The sequence below is a fragment of the Rhinatrema bivittatum genome, chromosome 5 (genome assembly GCF_901001135.1).
Source record: "Rhinatrema bivittatum chromosome 5, aRhiBiv1.1, whole genome shotgun sequence".
In the NCBI taxonomy this organism is placed as follows: Eukaryota; Metazoa; Chordata; class Amphibia; order Gymnophiona; family Rhinatrematidae; genus Rhinatrema; species Rhinatrema bivittatum.
In genome coordinates, this window is record NC_042619.1 from 37,557,192 (window position 1) to 37,580,081 (window position 22,890).

At 44.4% G+C, this 22,890-nt stretch overlaps 1 protein-coding gene across 4 annotated transcripts in view; it reads right to left on the reverse strand.

The window, feature by feature from the left end:
- The window catches only part of DLG2 (discs large MAGUK scaffold protein 2), a 2,548,136-nt gene that overhangs the window by 113,444 nt on the left and 2,411,802 nt on the right, over positions 1-22,890 (reverse strand). For all 4 annotated transcript variants that reach the window (XM_029602231.1, XM_029602229.1, XM_029602228.1 and 1 more), the window contains one exon: positions 11,447-11,522. In XM_029602231.1, coding sequence (XP_029458091.1) covers positions 11,447-11,522 — 76 coding nt within the window. The remainder of the gene's footprint in view (positions 1-11,446; positions 11,523-22,890) is intronic.

Below are 22,890 nucleotides of genomic sequence, written 5' to 3' on the forward strand. Positions count from 1 at the left end.
AAATTTGCTTGGCTGCACAAATGCTGCTTCTGTGTATATATGGTGATTTAACATGCACAAACCCTGTGTATGCCTTTGAAAATTCACCTTAAATATGCAATGTCTGTAAAAAGAGACAGAGAGGTCACAGACTGTGCACTTCCTAAAGGTGAGACCTAGATCACTGCAGAGTATTCAGAAGCAGTTTTTCCAGAAATACCTAGTTGAATTTTTCCTTAATGAGAAAGGTCCTGTACCTTTAAAGCTGAGATTGCATGCTATGTGAACTCCTAAAACTTATTTAAGCACCCTATAAACTAAAGTCCTACTGAGGTTTAGACACATAAGGAACTCAAAGTTAAGGCATTAACTAGTCAAAAAGGCAACACTACTGTATATCATACCTACATGTTTTAAATATGATTTAATCCTGAAATATTTATGTTCAAGTTCCCATATCCTAGCCATTCAGTTTAAAATTGCCATGAATATTTATTTAGCAGGCATATGTTAAGAGATCAACTATGACATCAATTATTTTTTCCAAAGGATAGGTGTATTTATGACAGCTAAACCTATTTTTCCCTCTGGCACTAAGTCATGGATATAGGGCTTTATTTGCAAAATAGACTTTTCATCAGTGCAGAACAGGATCAAACCTCTGTAAAATACTCCACTGGGAATATTAAGCTTTCCAACTAAATAAACTTTGGTATGATCTCAATAGACTTTTTTTGCCCTAAATATTTACTTTTCAAGGGGAACAGAAATTCAGTTATGTTGGCCAACTTCCTTTTAAACATTGAGCGTTTTTAATGGATATTGTGGTTTATCAATTAAGTCTGAGATAAATGATTAATAATTACACATTGGCTTGTCAATTACCAATGATGTAATATAATCAAGACCATTATAATACACTATTTACTGATTACTTTCTAACATTTCCATGAGTTTATCACATTTTCGCAGATCTCTGTCAGTGTGGTACCAGCCTTTGGAAGAAAAGATATAGATGGAAGAGGAGGATACAGAAAGAAGAAATGGAACAAGAGGGTGGAGACAGAGGGGAATGGGAAAAAGAGGAGATGGAGGAGGGGAAAAAGGGGGAGGGGCTGAGACTGAGAGGATAGAGGCAGGAAAGGAGACAGGAGGCAGCAGCAGGGGGAAGAGAGATAAGGAGATGAATGAGAAATGGACAGGGAGAAGGAGACAATAGTAAAGAGGAGATCATGTTGATATGACCATGTAACTCTTAAGAACATACAACAGAGGAATAATGTGTGGCAAACACATTGGTTAAAATTTTATTGTGAGCTTTATTGACCAGTTGATTGTTTGCCACACATTATTCCTCTGTTGTATATTCAATATAAGTGTGTGCTGTTTACACTGCCTGTTTTGCGTGCTTTCAGCCTTAAGAACATGCCATACTGGGTCAGACCAAGGGTCCATGAAGCCCTGCATCCTGTTTCCAAAAGTGGCCAATCCAGGCTATAAGTACCTGGCAAGTACCCAAAAACTAAGGGTCGGATTTTAAAAGCTCTACGCGCATACATCGCTTTACGCGCGCCGAGCCTATTTCAAAAGGCCCGACGATGCACGTAAAGCCCCGGGATGCGTGTAAGTCCCGGGGCTTGCAAAAAGGGGCAGAGAGGAGCAGAGAGGGGCGGGGTGGTCTGGGGGGCGGGGCGGGGTAAGAGGCTCCCGGCACAGTGGCCATTTGCCGCTGTGCGGGGCATTGCGCACCAGCAGTGGCCGGCATGCGCAACGTACTTCAGGCCCAGGTGTTAAATCCCGCAATAGTGTACGTTATGTTATCCCACGCCAGATTAACCTACCCTCATTTCCATTTACTCCTCCCACTTGACTACTAATTTTAAATTTGCATGCGCATTTCGCGATGCGGTATTTATCGTGTGCGTTACAGCATTATTGCGCACGTTAGGGCCCTAACATGCTTGATAACGCTCTAAACCATTTTGATAAACGACCCTGTTAGGTACCTATATCTAGACCAATGAATTGTACCCATAATTTTAGGAGAATTTTCATCTGAAAATGTAGGTTCCTAAATTCATCTGAAAATCTACATACATTTATTTGCCTACGTGAAGCACTGAGCATTTTTTAAAAATTGACACCTTAGGAGCTAAATAGACCAAAATGTTTCTCTGCGCTATAATTTATTGGTTGACCACCTCCATATTTTGTTTTCTTAATTCATTTAGCCCCATGAATTTAAATCCACCTAATCTACTTGAACGATCATTAATAAAATATTTGTTCATCTACGGGGCATTATCTACGGGGCATTATCTACGGGGCATTATCACAGGTGTATGTGGCATGAAATATATAAACAGAGCTTCTTGTCAGTTCTCAAGAGGATTCAGAATACATCAGCTTAATTAAGAAGAATGGTAAAATATTCTCTGCTTGTTCATTTGAACCAGGTATGTATGGGATAGGTTAGATGGATTTAAATTCTTGGATGCTGAATTAATGAAGGAAACAAAACATGGAGGTCATCGGTTGAATAAATTATTGCAGAGAGAAACATTTTTTTCCCCCAGCTATTAATTTTTTAGCACCTAAGGGACTGATTTTCTGGAATTCCTGTGACACTGAATACGAGGTCAGTATTAAATCCAGTAAACGAGAAAGTTGCCTGGACAGCTTTTACTGGATATTCAGTGTATTTATACTTTTTTGGGCCTACCAAATAAATTTGATACTTTATCAATATGGGGGCTGCTGATTTGTTATCAAGTATCTATTAACTTCCTGGATTGATGATCCAAATTATGCGCTTGTGGTTGATTTTCAATGTTGAGGAACAGTTTTCTAGTGTTCAGATTCATTGGGGTAAAAAAAAAAAAGAATTTCTTTGGTTTGCGTGTCGCTATTGCAACTATTTAAATCAATCTTATCAGCTTATTGGGCCACACTTCCTTAGGAAAAGCGTTTTGCTTGTTACTGAATTGGGGGATGCTTTGATCTGATCGTGGAAGCAGTCTGTTTATGCGTGGGAACAATCAAGATGATTGGCTTTATAATGTCTCAGTCTTCTGGTTCTTGGATCCTTTCCTTGGCTGTTTGGAATAATTTAAAATATTTATTTTCCTTTGGGCTATAAAAAGAATAAACATGTATAATACTAATGTTATACAGACTTGCCTTGAATATGTTGTAACTTACATTGCCAATAACAGAGTGTTTTTTGTATCTGAGGAATTTTTTTATTTCAAAATCCAAATATACTGATTGTCAATAAAGTAATACTTCAGTAGATCAGTTTGTCCTTGATTCCTACCAATTTTAATTCCCCCCCCCTCCATGAGAAGAATGGAACCAGAAAAGAGAGATAATGACTTTGGGACTGGGAGGTAGAGGTAGGAAGATAAGAGCAAAGCAGTAAATGAATTGTAATAAGATGATTAATGCTTTGAGTTATCACACTTGTAATTCTCCTTTTACTACCAATTTTATAACAAAAATCTGTATTTATTCTATCTGTACCAAGAAATGTTATTCTGCTGATCCATATTTATTTTTTTCAATGTAATATTCTACCTTTTCCGAAGTTTGTGGCAGATACAGAACATAAGACCAAATTTACAATATTACAGGGATATGAACAAACTGACAATATTAAAAGTAGACAAAAATATGATAATAAAACTATACTGAAGTCTTTTGCACTGTGTACCTGTCATAGTACCCAGAATAATGGTTAAATGCATAACACGGAAGCGTCATAGGTTCCTTCTGCTGCGCTTGGAGGTGGACCCTTGTTCTGGAGCAGTGTAGGGCGGCTCCCTGGTCGGACCCAGGGAGCACCTGCCACCAGGAGGCGGAGCACAGGAGGAGACAGAGGCTAGCTGGAGCTTCACCACTGGAAGCCCATGGTCCCCCCCCCCCCCCCGGGTGGAACCCTTGGGGACCCGGGCCTCTTGGACTTAGGTGGGCCTCGCAGGGTTTCCCAGGAAGGAAGTTCAGAGGTGTGCCCACCAGGATCAAGGGTGCGCAGTCGATGTCTAGACTGGAGGCCTGAGGGATCAAGGAAGGCCAGTACAGTGTCTGCGATGACAAGGCTAGGAGCAGGGCCAGAATCAAGGAGGCGAGGTCAGTAATAGCAGAGGTCAAGTTCCAAGGATCAGTCCGAGAACAGTCAGCCAAAGCAGAGGTCAAGTTCCAAGGATCAGTCCGAGAGTAGTCAGTCAAAGCAGGGGTCAGGTTCCAGAGAGTAGACGAGGTCAAGGAGGCAGGCAGAGGTCAGAATCCGGGCAGCAACCAACGTGGACAAGAGCAGGCAGAGGTCAGTACCAGAGAGTCAGTCCAAGAGGTACTACCTTGTGGAACGCAGGAACAGACAGACGCTGGAATAGGAGGACGCTGTTACCGGAGGACACTGGAACAGGAGGACACTGGAACAAGACTGGAACAGGCGAAGAGACACGGAGGCAAACTAGTACACACACAGTGTCGACCCGATTGCCAAGGCAAGGAAATGCAGGCAGGCACTTCCCTTTGTACTGCGTTCAATCAGGACGCGCCGCGGAGCTAGGACCTGCCCCTGGCTCTATAAGGGACCAGGCGGTCTACGTGCACGTGCCTGGGGGCGGGGCTGACGCCGCGGAGGACACCGAACTCCGTCTGGCTGCAAAGCTCCTCCCACCCCACCCAGAACCCCTACCCTCACCTTTTGCCCAGAACTCCACCAAACACACATGGTGGAAGTGGTAGAATCTTAAAACACCCCTAGCAGCATCCAGTGTTGCTTTGACAGTGACGCTGATAACGCAACCTATTTTTGCTCTAATGCAGTTTTATTCTACTTTCATATATTTATGGGTTTATATTCTATCCGGGTGCTTTACAACAGAGGATATACAAGTGCAATCCAGAAGCAATGGGCAATAAAGTAACTTTCCCAAGGTCACAAGAAGCAGAATTTGAAGCTTGGAAGTCCATATTCAGAAGTGCAGCAAGAATCAGATTATCTAGATAGAGTCTTCAGATGAATATACTTGTCTAAAGTGACCTGGGTATCTTTGCTGCTCACCAGATGTGGCCTGATCCCCACCCCCACCCCCAATACACATAAAATTAAGAAAATAATGTTGATGACTCAGTGGCCCTATCACCCCTGCCCTGCTTAAAAACGTGGGGCAGCACTATTCACCCCAAAACCATTCCATTACCCTCATGGGTGGAGGAGAAGCCCTCACCATGTCCCTGCAATCACAGGTAGTGGAATGGAGTAGGTAACTAGGGCCATGAGCCCTACCCACTCCCAGCATCCCTTCCCTTGTACCATGTCAAAATTTCAGACCAGACGATCTCCTCTCAGATCCCACTTCCTCCCACGCAATGCTACAATCATGTGTGGCGGTGACATCCCCCTCCCACCCACCCGAAGTAAAAGCCAATCCTGACACCCCCATCTTGATCCCCTTCTCCCATGCTCATGAAGACCACCACTTCAAGCCTCTTTTTCTACTATAATTAATGACAATACATTTCTCCATGGAAGGCCAAGACACTGGAAAATTTGGTTAGATATAGAAAAATGAAGTTCATTCAATTTCCTAAATCTAAAATCATTTCTCCTATTGATATAGTAAAAATAATTTGTGGAAGTCCTTAATATTCCTCTGAAAAAATATCCATAATCTCCAGATCTTATTGATCTTACATTCTAATATGTTATATATAATATTATATATTAAATTTGATAGTAAGAGACAATTAGATGGTTTACAATTTAAATTATCATCCTGTCCATAGGCAATGGTATAACCAGGTGGAAGGTGGCACAGATATGCTGACATCTTTGGACAGTTTGGACATCTTTGCTTTGTCGGAGAAAATTCTTTTTCACTCAATGCACAATTAAGCTCTGGAATTTGTTGCCAGAGGATGTGGTTAGTGCAGTTAGTGTAGCTGAGTTTAAAAAAGGTTTGGATAAGTTCTTGGAGGAGAAGTCCATAAACTACTGTTAATCAAGATGACTTAGGGAATAGTCACTGCTTGCTGCCAGCATTAGTAGCATGGGATCTATTTAATGTTTGAATACTTGCCAGGTATTTGTGACTTGGATTGGCCACTGTTGGAGATGGGATACTGGACTTGATGGACCCTTGGTCTGACCAAGTAAGGCATATCTTATGTTCTCTTTAGAAAAGGAGGTATCCTGGGCCACACACTTGGTGTCCATTGTGATTGACCCTGATTAAAGGCTTTGTGCTGCATCTTTTTTGTAGAAATAGAAGTCAATTTTTGGATTAAAAAAATCACAGTTTTCTCAGTTGTATCTAAAGTGAAAAGAAGAAGACCTTTTTGGAAATGCACTTGCATTTAATATCCATTAGGACGAACTTCTTAAAACTTCATTGTAAGGGTATTAAGTTTCAGGGTCGTTGCTTTATGTTTACAGACCTTATACATTTGAAATATTTATTAAAGGATAAACCTCCAAAGATATTCTCAAAGTCCAGAGGGCATGGACATCTCCAAACTTGGTCTTCGAAGTCTGCAACCCAATTGGGTTTTCAGGATTTCTATAATGAATATGCATGACATCTATCTGCATATAATGGAAGCGGTACACACAACTAGATCTCATGTATATTCATTGTGGAAATCCTGAAAACCTGACTAGATTACAATCCTCAAACTCTTGAGTTTGGGAACCCCTGCCATTGGGAGTCAATGCCAAAGCTTTAGATCATTTCTGAGTCAGAGGAGGTATTAATGTTTGGAGTGAGGTCAGGAAGCCTGTTTGGATGGGTTATTGTTGTTATCTGGCTTGTTTTTTCCCTCTCCTTTCTTGAAGGAATTGAGCTGATGTGTCATGGGAGATATGGATATTGGATATTTGGCTTTGCATTTTTATTCTGCTTCTTTTACGAATATGTCTTGTTTATTATTCCTTATCGTTCCTTTACCAAAGCATATTTGAATGTTGTTAATAAACAGAAAGTTATAAAAAAGCCATGCATGCTAAATTGTATTATTAATATTCTGAATGTTAACCCAAGTCAGTGATATCTGTCCCTTTGCACTATTCCCCACAGGCAGATTTGAAATGACACTAGAGACGTTTTTAAAAATGAAATGGAAATTCAGTAAGCCATAAACAATAATGCAATCAAAGTGGACCGAGACGCTAGATTATGCAATTACACAATTTCGTAAATGTCACCGTAAGTAATGGAAATGAGTAGCTAGAAGTCTGTTTACAATGATAGAAAAGATGGAAAACAATGTATGGCATTAAGACGTAATTAAATTCTTGTCCGATGCTTCTTTGCATAAGGGACTCTCAGCGATAAGAATTGTTTCTACCAAGGCTATGATCTTCTAGATACTTTGGTAACTTGTGGTCAGATATTATTATATGACATAAGAACAGAACAATTAGTGCCAGACTTAAATCGCAGGATGTACGTCAAATAGTTGCAGCTGAATATTGGACAAGACAAACAGAACTGAGAAAAAGCAACTTTGATTTTTATAGTCTGTTTTTAAGAACTAATATTACATTTCTGCAATTTTGTCTCTCTTGTCTGCTACTTGGTCAGAGCTATTTGAAGTTCTTTCCATAATTCAGATAGGGCTCTAAGAATGTGTCAGTGCTTCTGGTCTGTGAAATTCTTTGAATAGAATATTTTATACTTATCTTCCTTATGGATGGTTATGGATACCCAATATGTGATTGCAGAAGATAATGTTATAAGCAGGGACCCCCCTCTCAGTCTCCTGCTATTCCTCAACCGCAGGAAGGACCACAAAATCTGCCTATTCCCACAGATTTGCCAATGTCGGCCACATTGCCACGGGAGTTCTGGGGAAACCTAGTTTTGGAGAAGCTGTTGAGCCACATCATCTCCTCCCCCTTGCTGATTAGGCAGCCCAGGAGGAAACCAGGGTCCAAACCTTGGGCTGCTTCCTCTTGTTCTACCGCCTGGCTCGACTGCAGCTTTTAATCGCGCTGAACACAGCCACGTTGTTGAAAGCCGCAGTCGGGCTTGGGCAGCAGCAGAAGAGGAAGAAGCAAACGGAATGCTGCCGCTTGTTCCCTTCCTCCTCTTCCTGAAACTGCTCAAAGGAGGGGGGAGGGGCTATGGAGAGGTCATCTAAGTCCATGCTACAGTGATGATGGGCTCCTGAGCCCCACCCCTTCACATCAGCATCTGCCAGAGTATTGACAGCCCCCTCCATCAGATCAAAGTGCGAGGAAGGGAACACCTATTGTTGGGCTCTCTGCCTTTCCAAGCCCCGTGAGGTCTGATTAATCCACCAAATAGTCGCTCACTACAATCCCTGTTCACTCTGCTACCTAACCTGTGCCGCTGTCCGCACTTCCTCACATCCAGGGAACCTCTGAGTTTCTCCCATGCTTTCTCCATTTATGTTACTGTTTTGACCTCCCTCACCTCCAGTTGGAGACTTCCATTTTGCTTGAAATCTTGCCTCATATCATGACCTCTTGTTCTAGAACTTCCTGTCCCCTGGAAATGCTTGTCTTCTGTGCATTACTTAGATCTTTTAGGTATTTGAATTTGTCTATCATTCCCCTTCATAATCTTTTTGGACTTTTCTTTATTTGGGATTCCTAAATCTCATTTTATAATATAGGGCTTATGAGCCAGGCTCTTCACTATTTTGGTACCCTTTTTCTGGACTGCCTTTACTCTATTCTTTTCGAGATATGGCACCCATGACTGCACATTGTACGCCAGATGATTTGAACATAGGCAATAACATAACTTATTTTATTGTTAATGGTTCTCCCTATGCACCATGGCCTTCTTTTTGATCTCACCATTGCCCTGCTACCCTGTTTTGCTACCTTCAAGAACATCAAATTTGATCATACCAACATCTTTATCCTGACTGATGCGCATCAGTACTTTATTTCTCATCTTAAACTTTAAATTACTGTGCACCTCTTTGATTAGTCAATTGATCAGAAAGTGGTATATAAAAGCTTTTAAATAACAACAAATACAAAATATTGCTGTCTTGGATTTCTACAGCAACGCTCCTCGAGATTTCTTAGATCGTGCCTCATTATCTTTTCTGCTGCATCTGAGTTGTCCACCCAGTTGCATATCTTTATACCATTTGCAAAAGGACAAACCTCCTTAACCTACCCTTCAGTACTATTTATAAAAATATTAAACAAAACTGGATTAAGAACTGACCCTCAAGACACTCAGCTGATAATCCTTTTTCCTTTGGAGTTAAGTCCGTTTGTTGCCTATCACTCAACCAGTTCCTAATCCAGTTTACCATCTTCAGACCCATCCCTAGACTGCTTAATTTATTTATGAGCCTCTCGTGTGGAACAGTGAGAAAAAAACCTTACTGAAATCTAAGTATGCCATATCCAGCATTTGCCCCTAATCAAGAAACTGATCAAATTTGTAGACATGATCTTCCTCTGGTAAACCATACTGCCTTTTATCCCCTAACCTGCCCATTTAATTTCTAAAGGAACTGAAGGCTGCCAGTGAAAACTCATTGAACCTCAGCTTTCATGCCTTTTCAAGATTTCAACAGGCTCTAGATGCATAAGATTCCCAAGCAGAAAAAATTTCTCATGCCCATGACATAAGAATCAATCACCAGCAATTGTTTGTTCCACTAGTATCATTGTTTGCATGGAAATATGAAGCTAACGCATAAGATTGATTCTGCTTTCATGTTTTAGTATTCTTCATTTTGTACAGGATCCAGTTAGAACATTTTGAGTAATGATTTTAATATGTCCTACCACACAGATGTGTGACACGAGTTATTTCCTGGCTTAGCCCAAGATATATAACTCATTGCATGCTGCGATAACTCAAAAAAGTAATGGTATCGTATGATGTAACAAACTTATTATGCAAATGATGGCATAAATAGCGTGTCCCCTCTATATGACTTTGGAGAGAAGGAAATATCTCCACAAATATTTAGTTTCTATACTACAGCTTGACTTGATAATCTTATACTGAATATCAGCTTAGTCACAACTTTTGTATGCTATCAAATTACTAATGATTTCTGTGATGAGTCAAAATCCTGATTTTAGAATGTCTTGACATCTGTTAGTCATGTCCTGGGCTGCTAGAGAATTGCACTCGTGTAAGCTCACAGCATACTCCTGTGCCTCTTTAATAGAATAACATATCCATTTATGGCCTTCCTGTTCCTACAAGCGCAGTCATCAAAGTAAGAGAGAAGGAGAGACAAACAGAAAGACCACTTAGGAGGCCATCCTAATCCCTGGCTTTTGGCCAAGTTAGAGGACCCTAGCTGGGTATAAGCAAACATGCTATACAGAAATACTGGCAAAGGCGGAGCTATTAATTGCTCTGTACTAAGGGTTACCCAGTATAATAGCAGCAAAGGCCTGTGTCTGTTGGCTATATTCCAAGCATGTGTTTTCTGTAATAATGCCTAATGAAGGTTTATGTTTGACTTCCTAAGTGTAAATAAGACAAGGTAAAGTAAAGAATGGGTAAGTCTTTTCTGATTAAATTCAATTTTCGCGGTCCCTGACCAAGGGGAACTGGCTCCATCCAGAAAAATACTAGGAGACCTATATTTAACGCTACTTAGCAACATAGCTGGCTAAGCAATGACACCTGAATATCCGGCTGCGATCAGCAGTCACCTTAGACTGATAAATACTTATCCAGCTTAACAGTTTTCCAGATAAGTTGTGGGCAGGATGTGGGTGCATAGGGGAGGAGCAACTTCTCAGGTTACCTTGGCCAGATAAGTGTCGATATTTGGACTTATCTGGTTAAGATAACCAGATAAGTTAGATCTGCTCAATAGCAGGTCTGAAGTTAACCAGATAACACTTATCTGACTAGCTAGCATTAATATCCAGAAAGACTTTGCTAGACAACTACAAAGTTCTACTGATCCATGAATTTTATGTTATTGATGCTTTTAGTGTGTGCAGTAGGGGATCCTTAAATGTTTGTCACGGGAAAAGAATGGTTAGCGCTAAAAACTTAAGCTTATCTGTTGTAGTCTAAAGGGGTTCAGCTTTAAAAATGTGTGATGTATGAGAACTTGTATCTCTTTTTGACAAGCAAAATTCTCCTTTCCCAAGTCTTTAAAATATTAAAAGAAAGAAAGAAAGAACAATGAGATGCCATTTGTCTCGTAAACCATCACTTGTGCTGAATCATCGGAGAAAAGAAAATTGTGCTGAAGCATCTGCTGATAGTACACCACTAAAGAAAACTAAATTATTTATCATATTATAGCATGAAGCTGTTTTACATCTTTGAGAAATGACTCCAGCTCGCTTGGAACTTTAGATAAAAACAATCTCACGTGTGCTTTCGAGTCCCCCTTATGCAGCCATCACAAGCTCCATTTTGAAATTTCTGCAGTGATCACATTTCAGCCATTACAAATTTTTATTGTTGTTTTTCTTTTCTTCACTTACCCCTTTGGCATCGATTAAGCCAGGTTTTGCATTAAACTTCACAGTCTTCAATCGAGCACGCTCCTTTCTTTCAACCCTAAGGAAAATAAAAAAAACAAAACAAAACAAATAATCCATAATGTGACATTCCTAAGAACAAAAAGAGGGAAGTGATTATAAATAACTCTTAGCATGAACTGCCCTAGATGTCATTTCCAAGGCTGGTTTAAACTTCGTACGGAAATAAGACCAATCTCACAGGAAGACAATAACTGCAGCTACATGGGGCCGATGCAATTATGTGCGCTGAAAGCGGGCGCTGACTTTTCAGCTCCCGCTTTAACGCATACATGGTGCCCGCAAGGGGGGGGCGCCATACCATATGGAAATAAGGGGGTTGCGCTAGGAAGGAGGCGCTAGGGACGCTTGCGTGACCTTAGCGCCTCCTTCCTAATGCGACCCACCGCAGCTGCCGGTTATGAAGACCGAGGCCGATAAACTCGGCCTCGGTTTTCATAACCTGCCTGTCTGCCAGTTATAAAAATGGCCGCCGGCAGGCAGGCGTTAATATCTGAGCCAGACGCACATTTATCGTTTTGCATTCGGAGTGAATAAGTAATAGGCTCATTCACATGCATTTCCATGTGATGAGCGCTATCTCATTCACTCCGTGTTGGACGCGCATTAAATAGGCTCTAATCCCCCTATTGCATTAGGGGGTGGAGTAGCACCTATTTATCCTGCGTCCGACTGTGGGTTGCACCACAGTGCGCTCGGCTGAGCTCACTGTACTGCACCATCCCCTCGTTTGAAACGCAGATATCGCTTCTCCTTCGGGCCTCTAAATGAATGAAAGACTCAGCGGGCTTGCATAACAAAGTGTTGCTGCGGAGATGCGCGGTGCTTGGAGGCAGAAAAGAGAGAGAGGTTAGCAGAGCCCTACAAGCAGCTTGGCAACTGGAGAGTAATAAACTTTATGGAACTTGCTCCCTTTAATAACCAAGAAGCAGATGACAATGGACTGCCAATTATAGATGGAAGATTAAACTGGAAGATAGGATTATGACGGAGGCATATCTCGCCTATTAAAAGGTGATAAAAGTTTCTACGGTAGTTTATATGATATTTCCTTTCTCTCTTCATCTATCAGTCTATTCAGAATGAACAAGGGTATAGTCAGCATTCACTTTTTGCTTAATGTGCACTGGTTTTTTTTTTGCTTTGAATTGTCACTATAGATCGCTGCTGTTTGGCTACCTACCCCCTCGCTTGGTACCTTTCATTTTCAAAAACTCTTATAATAGTTTTGACTGAGGTCATAGAGTAAGGACCAAAGAACATTTCCTGATGTGCTCAGGATTTTACAGAACATTACAGGGTCTTTACCAGAATAGTGGAGCAGGGGCTTAAGGTCAGCAGCGTGCCGCCAATTTGGAAATAATCTTCAATTTAATTAAAAAAAATGTATGAATTTTTTTTTCTTACAGTGCTGCTGACCAAGGTGATCTACAACCCTCCCCCCCCCCCCCCCCATTGCAAAGCTATTTGGCGACAGAATATTAATAATAATACACATGAAAATCACATCCCCCTCCCTCACCAGTGCTTCAGACTCCTTCTATCTCCCTGCCCTCTACCCTACTGCAGGGCCTGCCTTTTCCACCGCACCTCATCTCCCAGCCGACCCTGCCAGCCTTAGCCCAGCATGTCAGGCCCAGCCACCCAAACTCAAGGAACCATCAGCATCTATCATGTCTAAAAGAAAGCAGCTGCATCAGAAATTGCTTTGCACCATGGTTTTGCTTATTTGGAGGTTTTAGTCTTTGTTTTGTTTTTCTTAAGTCATTTGATTGGCTGCATCTACTTTACTGACAGGACCTGGAGCTGGTAGTTTTCCTCAGAAGCTCTTCCAGGTATTAGGAAGTGAGATTAAGGACCCACCCACTCCAGGAGGGGAGAGAATAAAAAAAAAAATAATAACGGCTAATTTAAGGACTACATTTCTTCTTTTCCCCTCTGCAAACTGCAGTCATTGGCTTGGAGAGAGTAACATCCTACAAACTGTAACATTTCTTTATGCTTTTTTTTTCCCCCTTTCTTCTTTAATCTTTTTCTTTGCTGTGAGTCCCTAACTACAACCAAACCTTCCTCCTTCTGACAGGGATCAGGTTTATTTTGAAAGACTTTTTTTTCTACAGCTGAAGCTTGGGGGAACACAGACTGCTGCTTCCTCCTGAAGCACAGAAGGTGAGAGAGAGAGAGAGAGAGAGCTAGGAAAGGGCTGAGAGAAGGGAGACAGAAAATTGCAGAGAGGACTGGAAAAGAGTGTGAGACAGCTGCAGACTAGGACTGGGAGAGAGTGTGAGACAGCTGCAGACTAGGGATAGGAGAGAGTGTGAGACAGCTGCAACCTAGGATTGAGAGTGTGAGACAGCTGCAGACTAGGACAGAGTGTGAGACAGCTGCAAACTAGGACTGGGAGTGAGTGTGAGACAGCTGCAGACTAGGGATGGAAGAGAGTGTGAGACAGCTGCAACCTAGGACTGGGAGAGAGTGTAAGACAGTTGCAGACTAAGGATGGAAGAGAGTGCGAGACAGCTGCAACCTAGGACTGGGAGAGAGTGTGAGTCAGTTGCAGACTAAGGATGGAAGAGAGTGTGAGACAGCTGCAACCTAGGAATGGGAGAGAGTGTGAGACAGTTGCAGACTAGGGCTAGCTGACTGGGAGGTGGCTGAGAGACAGGTAGGTGAGACACATAAAGTAAAAGAAACTGTTACTTTGATTATGTGGCTTTTGTGTAAAGTGTGTGCATACCTTTCGGGGGCAGGGAGAGCCAGGTTTTCAAAACTGTGCAGCTTTTGCTGTTGCAGGCTGAAAATCGTGGAAAAACATTGGCACAGCCAGGTTTGCCCGATAGTGTGCTCACTTGGGAAAATTATTGATAGTTGCCTACCCCAGGTGTAATAACTGACAACAGCTTAAGTTTTCTCTGTATCTGGCACAATTTTTAAAAATGAATTTATGTCTTTTCTTGCCTGATCTAAACCAGCACTCTAGGCGAGTTGCAGTATAAAACACATGCACACATTTGCCATGTGCACATATAATAAATATGTTTTTTCATTTAAAATGCTTTGCATTCTGTATCCTCAAAATAATTGTTTGATGTGGATAACATAATATAACATTCATAACTGCTGCATAAAATCATACACACATCAGACTAAAACAATTATATCATCAGCATAGACAGTCGTGTAAAAAAATTAAAACAACTATTTAAAAGCATATTTGAAATAAGAGACTTTGAGCTTTTTTCTAACAACTTTTATACCCCTTCTATATTTAATTTCTTTAGGCAACAAATTTCACAGAGTAGGACCAATGTAGGAGAATGCACTCACCTATGCTAACTATAACCTATAATCTCTGGTCACTGGAACGGACAATAATCTTGTTTCAGAAGACCTTAAACTGCCTACAGGAATATACCATTGCAATTTATTGATCAATGAGCATGGTCCATTCAATAATTTGTGAACTATAACTAAGATTTTAAATTGGGCTCTCCATTTTATGGAAAGCTAATGGAAATCATGCAACACTGGAGTAATATGCTTGTATTTACTATTGCCATCCACAGTCCCGCAGGAGCGTGCTGGACTAGCTGCAACACACAATACAAGATATTACAGTAGTCCAGATGGCCATGGACTCAGGCTTGCAAAGCATTTCTAAACAGAGCAGTGGAATGAAGAAACTGCAATGGTTTCAACCATTTTTTTTCTTTTTTAATTTATAAAAAGCTATTTTTGCCAGCCTCCGAATATGTGATTTTAAAGACAGTTTAGAATCCAGGATAATACCAAGATTCCTAACTTCTGATAGAACAAGCCGTTAAGCCCGTTAAAACGGGCTACATTAACATTTTTTTTGGATCATTTCCTTCCCCCTCATTCTCCCTCCCACCTCCCCAACCTGCTCCCTCCAATCACTCCTTTCTCTCCCTCCCTCCCTCCTCCCCTCAGTTCACTCCCCCCGCCTCCCTCCCTCAGTCACTCCTATCTCCCCCTCCCCAGTTCCCCCAGTTCACTCCCCTCAGTCCACTCCCCCCTCCTGCCCCTCAGTCACTCCCCCTCGCCCCCCAGCTTAACTCCTCTCTCCCCCTCCCTCTCCCCTTGAAGTCAACTCCCCCCTCCCCTCAGTCACTCCCCCATCCCCTCAGTCAGTCACTCCCCCCCTCAGTCACTCCCTCTCTCCCCCCTCCCCTGAGTTCACTCCGTCCCTCCTCCTCTCAGTCACTCCCCCTTCCCTCCTCCTTCCCTCCCCCCCAGTCACTCCTCTCTCCCTCCCTCCCTTCAGTCGATCTCCGCCGAAGACCCGGAGCGGCGGCGGCATGCGCGCGAGGGAGGGACAGACCAGTCTGTCCCTCCCTCGCGCGCATGCCGCCGCCGGCTCCGGGGTCTATCGGGCCGCCGCTCCTGGCCGCTCCGGGCCGCCGTGCTTGCCCGCTCCTGCCCAGAGGTCTTCGGGCCGGGGCCGCCGCTGCCGCTTCCCGCCGCTCCGGGTCTTCGGCGCCCGCCGCTCCGAGGTCCTTCGGGCCGCCGCTCCTGCCGCCTCCGGGTCTCTTCGGTGCCGCCGCTCCGGGTTCCTTCAGGCCACCGCTTCCTGCCGCCTCCGGGTCCTTCGGGCCGGTTGCCGCCGCACGCTCCGGGTTCTTTCGGGGTGCCGCCGCCAGCTCCGGGTCGTTCGGGCCGCCGCCGCCGCTCCGGGTCTTCGGGGCCGGTTGCTGCCGCCGCCGCTCCCGCCGCTCCGGGTCTTCGGGCCGCCGCTCCGGGCTTCTGGTCGCCGCTCCTGACGCTCCGGGTCTTCGGGCGGTTGCCTGCCCCGCTCCGGGTCTTCGGGCCGGTGCCGCCGCGCCGCGCTCCCGCCGCTCCGGGTCTTCGGGCCGCCGCTCCTACAGCGCCATTTTTATTTTTAAGAGGCACACTGTGACCGACGTGCTCGCATGCGCGGTAGAGCTGCTCTCTACTGCGCATTTGCGGCACGTCGGTCAAGCTTCGTTTATTAGGTAGGATAGGCACAATACATGTATTTATTTATAGACATTTGATATTCCGCTTTTTACCAAATGGTCCCAAGGCGGATTACAAAAAAAGGGGCCTTATTTACTAGGGTTTTTCTCCTATTCTGTGGTTACGGGAAAAATGAGTCCCAAAGTCAATTAAAAATTGCAATTGGATGGAGTTTGCAATAATCACAGGATCCATAATCAGAAGGGCAGAGTCAGGAGGAAGAGGCAGAGTATTTGTTGTTGTTTGTTTGAGGCAGAGCATGTCCAATAGTAACACTGGATGAGTACAGAAGGGGATAAAGAAGTTGGGATAAAGTTCTCGGGTAGATGAGTCTCTCTTGATAGGATGGAAGTCTTTGTAATGCAGAAGTCATTGTTATGGGGAGCTGTGTGAAGGCCTGGGTGAATAACCATACCTTTACCTGCTTTCTGAAGGTAAGGTACATTGGGGGGCCAGAATAGCTGGGATATCTCTACACCCCTCCTCATGCACTCCGCTCTTCAGATAAGTCACTCCTATCTGAGCCCTTCTCCTCTACTGCCAATTCCAGACTCTGTGCTTTCCAGCTGGATGCACCATGTGTTTGGAATCGTCTTTCTGAACTTGTGCATCACGCTTGCTCTCTTGGCTTGTTTAAATCCCATCTAAAGACCCACCTTCTTGAAACCGCTTTTAAATTTTGTACCTGATTGTCTGCTTTTAGTCTTGTTAACTAACTTTTTTTTTTTTTTTTTTTTTAATCTTTTTGACCATTGTCTTGCTTTATGAAATACCCCCAAGTCTTTTGTCCTGTATTTTTGTCTTATTAGATTGTAAGCTTTATTGAGAAGGGACTGTTTTTTTGTATGTATGTACAGTGCTGCGTATGTCGTGTAACGCTATAAATTGTTATGAAGCCCGGCCACGCAGAACGTGGCCAGCTCTTCTCACCTCTCCCCTGCGGTACGGGGGACTCTTTTCGGGAGTATTTAAGGCAAGCTCTGGCAATCAGAGCTTGCCTTTGCAACTGGCTTCCTCCATAGGTTGTCTGGGCTTCTTGTTATTGTTTCAGTCTAGAATCTCCTCGTTTGACCGGCGTCTGACCTCTGCTCGTTCCTGACTGCTCTGCCTGCTGCCTGCCTCCTGACTTTGGCTTGCCTGTAACTTTGTCTGACCTCCGGAACCCAACCTCTGCTTGCTTGACCAAGCTTATCCTCCAGTCCTGTTCCAGCGTTCTGCTGCCTCAGCGCCTGTCTGGTCCTGTGTGCTCCCAGGTAGTACCTTTGGATTGTTTCTTGGTACTAACCTCGGCTTGCTTCTTATCTGTCCCTCTGCCTGCTGCCTGCCAAAGACCTCAGCTTGTTCCTGTCCTCCTGCCTGCCGCCTGCCTAAGACCTCAGCCTGTTCTTCGCCCTTGCCTGACTTCTGGATCATGACCCTTCCTTCACTGACCACTCCTCGGGCTGATTCTTGGACTTTGACCCTGTTCGCCTGACCTTGCTTGATTCTGACCCTGTCCCTTGCCTGGTCCTCACCAACTCTATTCTGGTTCGTTCTCCTCCAACCTGCTTCCAGCTTTGAACCAATTGCGCTCTCCCAGTGTCTGGGAGCACGCCGTACTCTGACTCTCCCAGGAGACCCTGCGAGGTCCACCTAAGTCCCAGCGGCCCGGGTCCCTACGGGCTCCTCCCAGTGGGGCCTCGGGCTTCCAGTGGTGAAGATCTACTCTGCCTCTGTCTCCTTCCATGCTCCGCCCCCTGTGGCCAGTCCCTGTACTGCCACAGGACAGGGGTCCACCCCCGAGTGCAACATAAATGTTAAGCAGTAGTAGTAGTAATGACCACCTTGGAGGGAGATCTTTGTGAACTTTGGTAATGTTTTCCCCTGAAGTTTTGTGAGGAAGCTTTTGAACACCACCCTTCCTCACCCTTAAGCTGGGTGAGAACAAACCCTGCTTTTTCCAGCATAAGACCTTTCCTCCAGAGAGTTCCAGTCAGATCGCTGAGCAAGACAGAGAAGAGCTAAGACCTAGGAAGAACCATGACTGGTATCTTCACCCTTGGGACACAGGACATTGTCCAAGTTTTGAAGACCTGGACTCTCTTGGACCTCAGATATGAGATTTTTGGGAAAGGGGATCACATTCACACTTTGAATATCCTACCCACCTGGGACACTTGTTCATCTGCTCCCTGGAGGGTAGACCATATCTCAGGAGTCCCTACCAGGGTCATATACATATAGAGGGAAGAGTTGATATGTGAGAAAAGGAAACCAGTTTGAATACGTATGTAATTAGACAGTGTATTCAAAGAAAATGGGTTATTTCATTTCAAGAAAGCACAGTGACTTTAATTTTGGAACACCCATAGCAGTGTCCTGTCTGTCTCCTGCAGCACCATCTTTGGGAGAGGTTGCAGTAACACACAAGGGAAAGGCATTTCATGTAGACACTCTGGGCATAGAAGGGCAGCCTTTCCCTCAGAGAAGCACACCCCGGGCCAAAAGATCTAGTGACTATACCATTGGGACTTAGCCCTGGGAATTTTTTATGGCCCCATCGGAATTCAGCAACTACCCTGCACTGGGGTTACATATGCCTATACTAATAAAATAATCATATCAGTAATCATATGCAATAATAAAAATAATCATATGCAATAATAAAAACTGAAAATCAAGCTAAATTGGTTCTAATCATATATATCAATATTAGGTGATAAAAAAACCAAACAAACTTCTAATCATCATTCACTTAAAGTCTTGGTGAATAAGATAAGTTTGTAGTAACTTCTGAAATGCCAAGGACTCATTCATTACCCTTAAAACAGGAGGCAATTGTATTCCATAGCTGTGGTGCAGCATATCTAAAACCTCTGTGACAAATGTGCATCCTTAAGCAAGGGCTTCGACAAGAAAACCTCTTGGGACAATCTAAGAAGCCGCATCGGATTATATGGATTCAATTGTTCCCTCAGATATCCTGCATCAATACCTCTAAGAGCCTTAAAAAGAAGACAATACATTTCAAATTGAATTTGATATTCCACTGAGAGTCAGTGAAGATATCTAAGAAGAGGAGTAATTCTGTCTCTGAGTTTACAGTCTGTGACTACTTGGGAGCAGCATTTTGGGCTGAATTTTCAAAAGTATGTGCATGTATAAAACCTGGTTTTATGCGCGTAAATAAGCTTTCGAAAATTGCTTGGGGGGAGTTGTGCACATAAAAGTATACTCAAAAGCAATTTTGTGTGTATGCATACTAAAAAGAGGTATAGCTGGGGGCAGAGTTAGAATGAAGAAACCATTTACAAGCATACTTTTGATGTTAACAAATATATGCATAAATCTACAGGCACATGTTTACACCTACTCCCAACCAGATATAAATGTGTGTGTGTGTGGTGTGCACCGTTCTGTGTACATCTGCTAATTTTCAGAGTTGACTTAAGCATCTAAGGGCAGGTAATACTTTAATAAAAGTCTGGCTTAAGGTGTTGAATACACTCCACCATTTGCTTTTCCAAACCCTGTCCTGCTCCGCTCATCTTCCGAATTCACAATCCAAACTTGGATTTTCAGTAACAAGGCTATCCAGCCCTCCCCAGGATCGATTGTTCCAAGCCCCTTTTTCTCCTGACAGCTAGAGAGGTGCTTATCTCTTGCTGGCTCGCCCATTGCTTTCAAAACGACACTGGCACAGCACGGGGCCCCACCTTGACCCACACGTGGTTACAGTGGGAGATGGCGCTGGGCCGGCACCATTTTGACAGCATTGGACAGGACAACAGTGGGTAAGCACCTCTTCTTCTACTCGCGGAGGGGTAGAGGGGACCCTGGAGGCCTTGGGGAGTCAGCCTTGAGGTATTTGGAGGGAAGGAGCAGAGGCTGGAGGTCCAAGCGTGCTTGTTGTAGTGTGAAAGGCCTGGGTGGTCTAGTTGTTGTGTTGGGTGGGTTGCTGAAGGGGTAAAGTGTGCTGACCCTGTGATTCTGAGTCGGTACATTGGTTCTTTTTCACCACACCCACTCTCCCTGTCAGTTTTATTAACTTCCTCACAATTACAGGAGCATAAGAAAGTTAATGTATTTATATACGTAGGGAGATATGAAAGTAGAAGCTTACTATCTTTCTCACTTAAATAATAAGAAAGTCCACAATTTGTTTTTGAACCAGAGGGCAGCAGTACATTTTCTGGTACACTTAGGAGGATCACCGGGTCCTGGGTGTACCAGGAAATATACTGCTGCCATGTATTAGACACCCAAGGTGAACCTTCAGCCTTGCACCCTCCCCTCATCTCTCTCTCTCTCACACACACACACACACACATACACAGCATCCGCATTCTCCCCTCTCACTCTCCCACCTCAGCCCCAACAGCATTCATCTTTTCACCTGCTCTCTCCACCTCCTATTGAGGACATTCTGACACAAACAAGCAGCACTGCACCCACTGCGCTCTCTCTCTCTCTCCTGGGGTGTTCAGATGGCAGCTGAAGGCTGAGCCGCAGTGGTGCTGGCTCATGGACTGCAGTCCTCTCTTTGTGTGCAGGCTGGTTTGAGCCTCCTGCACAGTACCTAAGCAGCATGCAGCACACATAGGACTCTGTGCTCCCAGGGCTGGTGCAATATATCTGGCGCCTTAGGCGAACAGTGGGTCATTCACACCCTCCCCACCCCCCAAAAAACCCAAAACTATTGGCTTCAGCTCCAGCACAGTGCTCCGTCCTACCAGCAGCGGTGGTTCCAGCACAGTGCTTCCTTTTTTGACGGTATTTGATCTGGTACAGCACCTCTCTGGACCTCGCTCTGGCAGGATTTTGCCAACCCCCTCCTCCTCCAATATCTTGGTTCTCTATCACCTAGTTTTCCTAATGGAAGCACTGGCCCTGCGTACTCTTCTTTGTGCTGTCATGTGCTGCCGCTTCTCCGTGCTTGTTCACACCCGAGGACCTCCCCCCCCCCCGCAGGAGAAGAGCATTAGGTTCCTGCATGATGCCACAGCTAGGTGCCCTCTCCACCTCTCCCCTGCTCCCTGTCTTCTTTGCCCTGGGCTAGCACTCATCAGTGAGGGACGGACAGGCAATGGTGGAGCACGTTGGTCCTGCTTAAGTTGCTGCTGCCACAACCTAAATTGTGGCTACTCTGGGCAACCACCCAGATTGCCTTGTACTTCCACTCGCCCTTCCTGGGTAGTCAGCGGGGGGGGAGTCCTCCTCAGATGACATGGCCGGCCAGTGAGGGAGCCCTCTGATAACATGGCTGCCTAGGGGGGCTTATTCTGATGAGAAAGCTCCCTTCCCAAGGCGTGTGCATGCTGGAGTAGCCCTACAAGAAATGGTGGTAGAGGCAGGGCTGGCGGAACCACTAGGCGAGCTAGGGCACCGACCATTAGGGGGCGCAACCAGAGGGGAGGCACCGACCCTGGGTAGTGATGCCCTCTAGGTCTGGCACCCTGGGTGGCTGCTCTTCTCACCTGCCCCGTCTGACGGCTCTGGGTACAGCATGAACTTAAGCAGTTTATGCCACCTGATGCCAATCGAACAAAAAACTAAACGGAATGGTTACATTTTCTGGTTTCAGAGGAAGCAGATAATGGCGGGGGGGGGGGGGGGGTGTAGAATGCACTTTCATCTCTGGCACAGGCTGATGAAATCTGAGCCAGTGGCAGATCAATAATTAATAAAAACGTACTCGGTTCTAAATAGACTGGATCCCACTTTTTTTTTCTTTAAATCCCAGTTGAAACACTGCCTGGAGGTTACCATAGTTACCATTGAGTCCTGGAATAATTCTCTTTCCTGATAAGTGCAGAATTCTGCTCCAGAAAGAACTGCAGCTTTCGTATTCAGACTTGAAAGCCCTCCTTTTTAATGGTCCAGATGACACGCGGGATATATCGGGGTGCAGAGGAGTAACTGAGCCAGTGCATCGCCCCAAAGAGAAGAGCTTCCCCCCCTGCCCCAGCCGCTGATCTGCTGAATGGTTTTGGTTAAACCCTTATTCTCCTTCATGTCTCCCAGATTCACTTTCATTTCTAAGCTTTAATCTTCTAAAGCTTGCCAGTGAACCATAAAATAAACTTATTTTGGTTGTACAATAGCTGCAAAGGACTCACAAATTCATACAGTGACCGCACGGTTGTTTTCAAGGAATAGTCGCCCTAGAGACTGCACCTGTAGCAAACCGGCCTAAATAAGGGGCTTGCACGCAAAGCACGCCCAAGGGTGAACACTAACTGCCCTTTATTCATTTTGGTGTTTGTGTAGCGCTTTGCGCCCAGGGCGTTTACAGCCAAGTGTGCACAGGTCCCTGCCCCAGAGAGCTTCTAAGCGGTACCCGAAGAAATGGCAAATAAAACCTCCCATGGCCTCATGCCACCAGATCTTGGGATAATTCTTATGTTGGT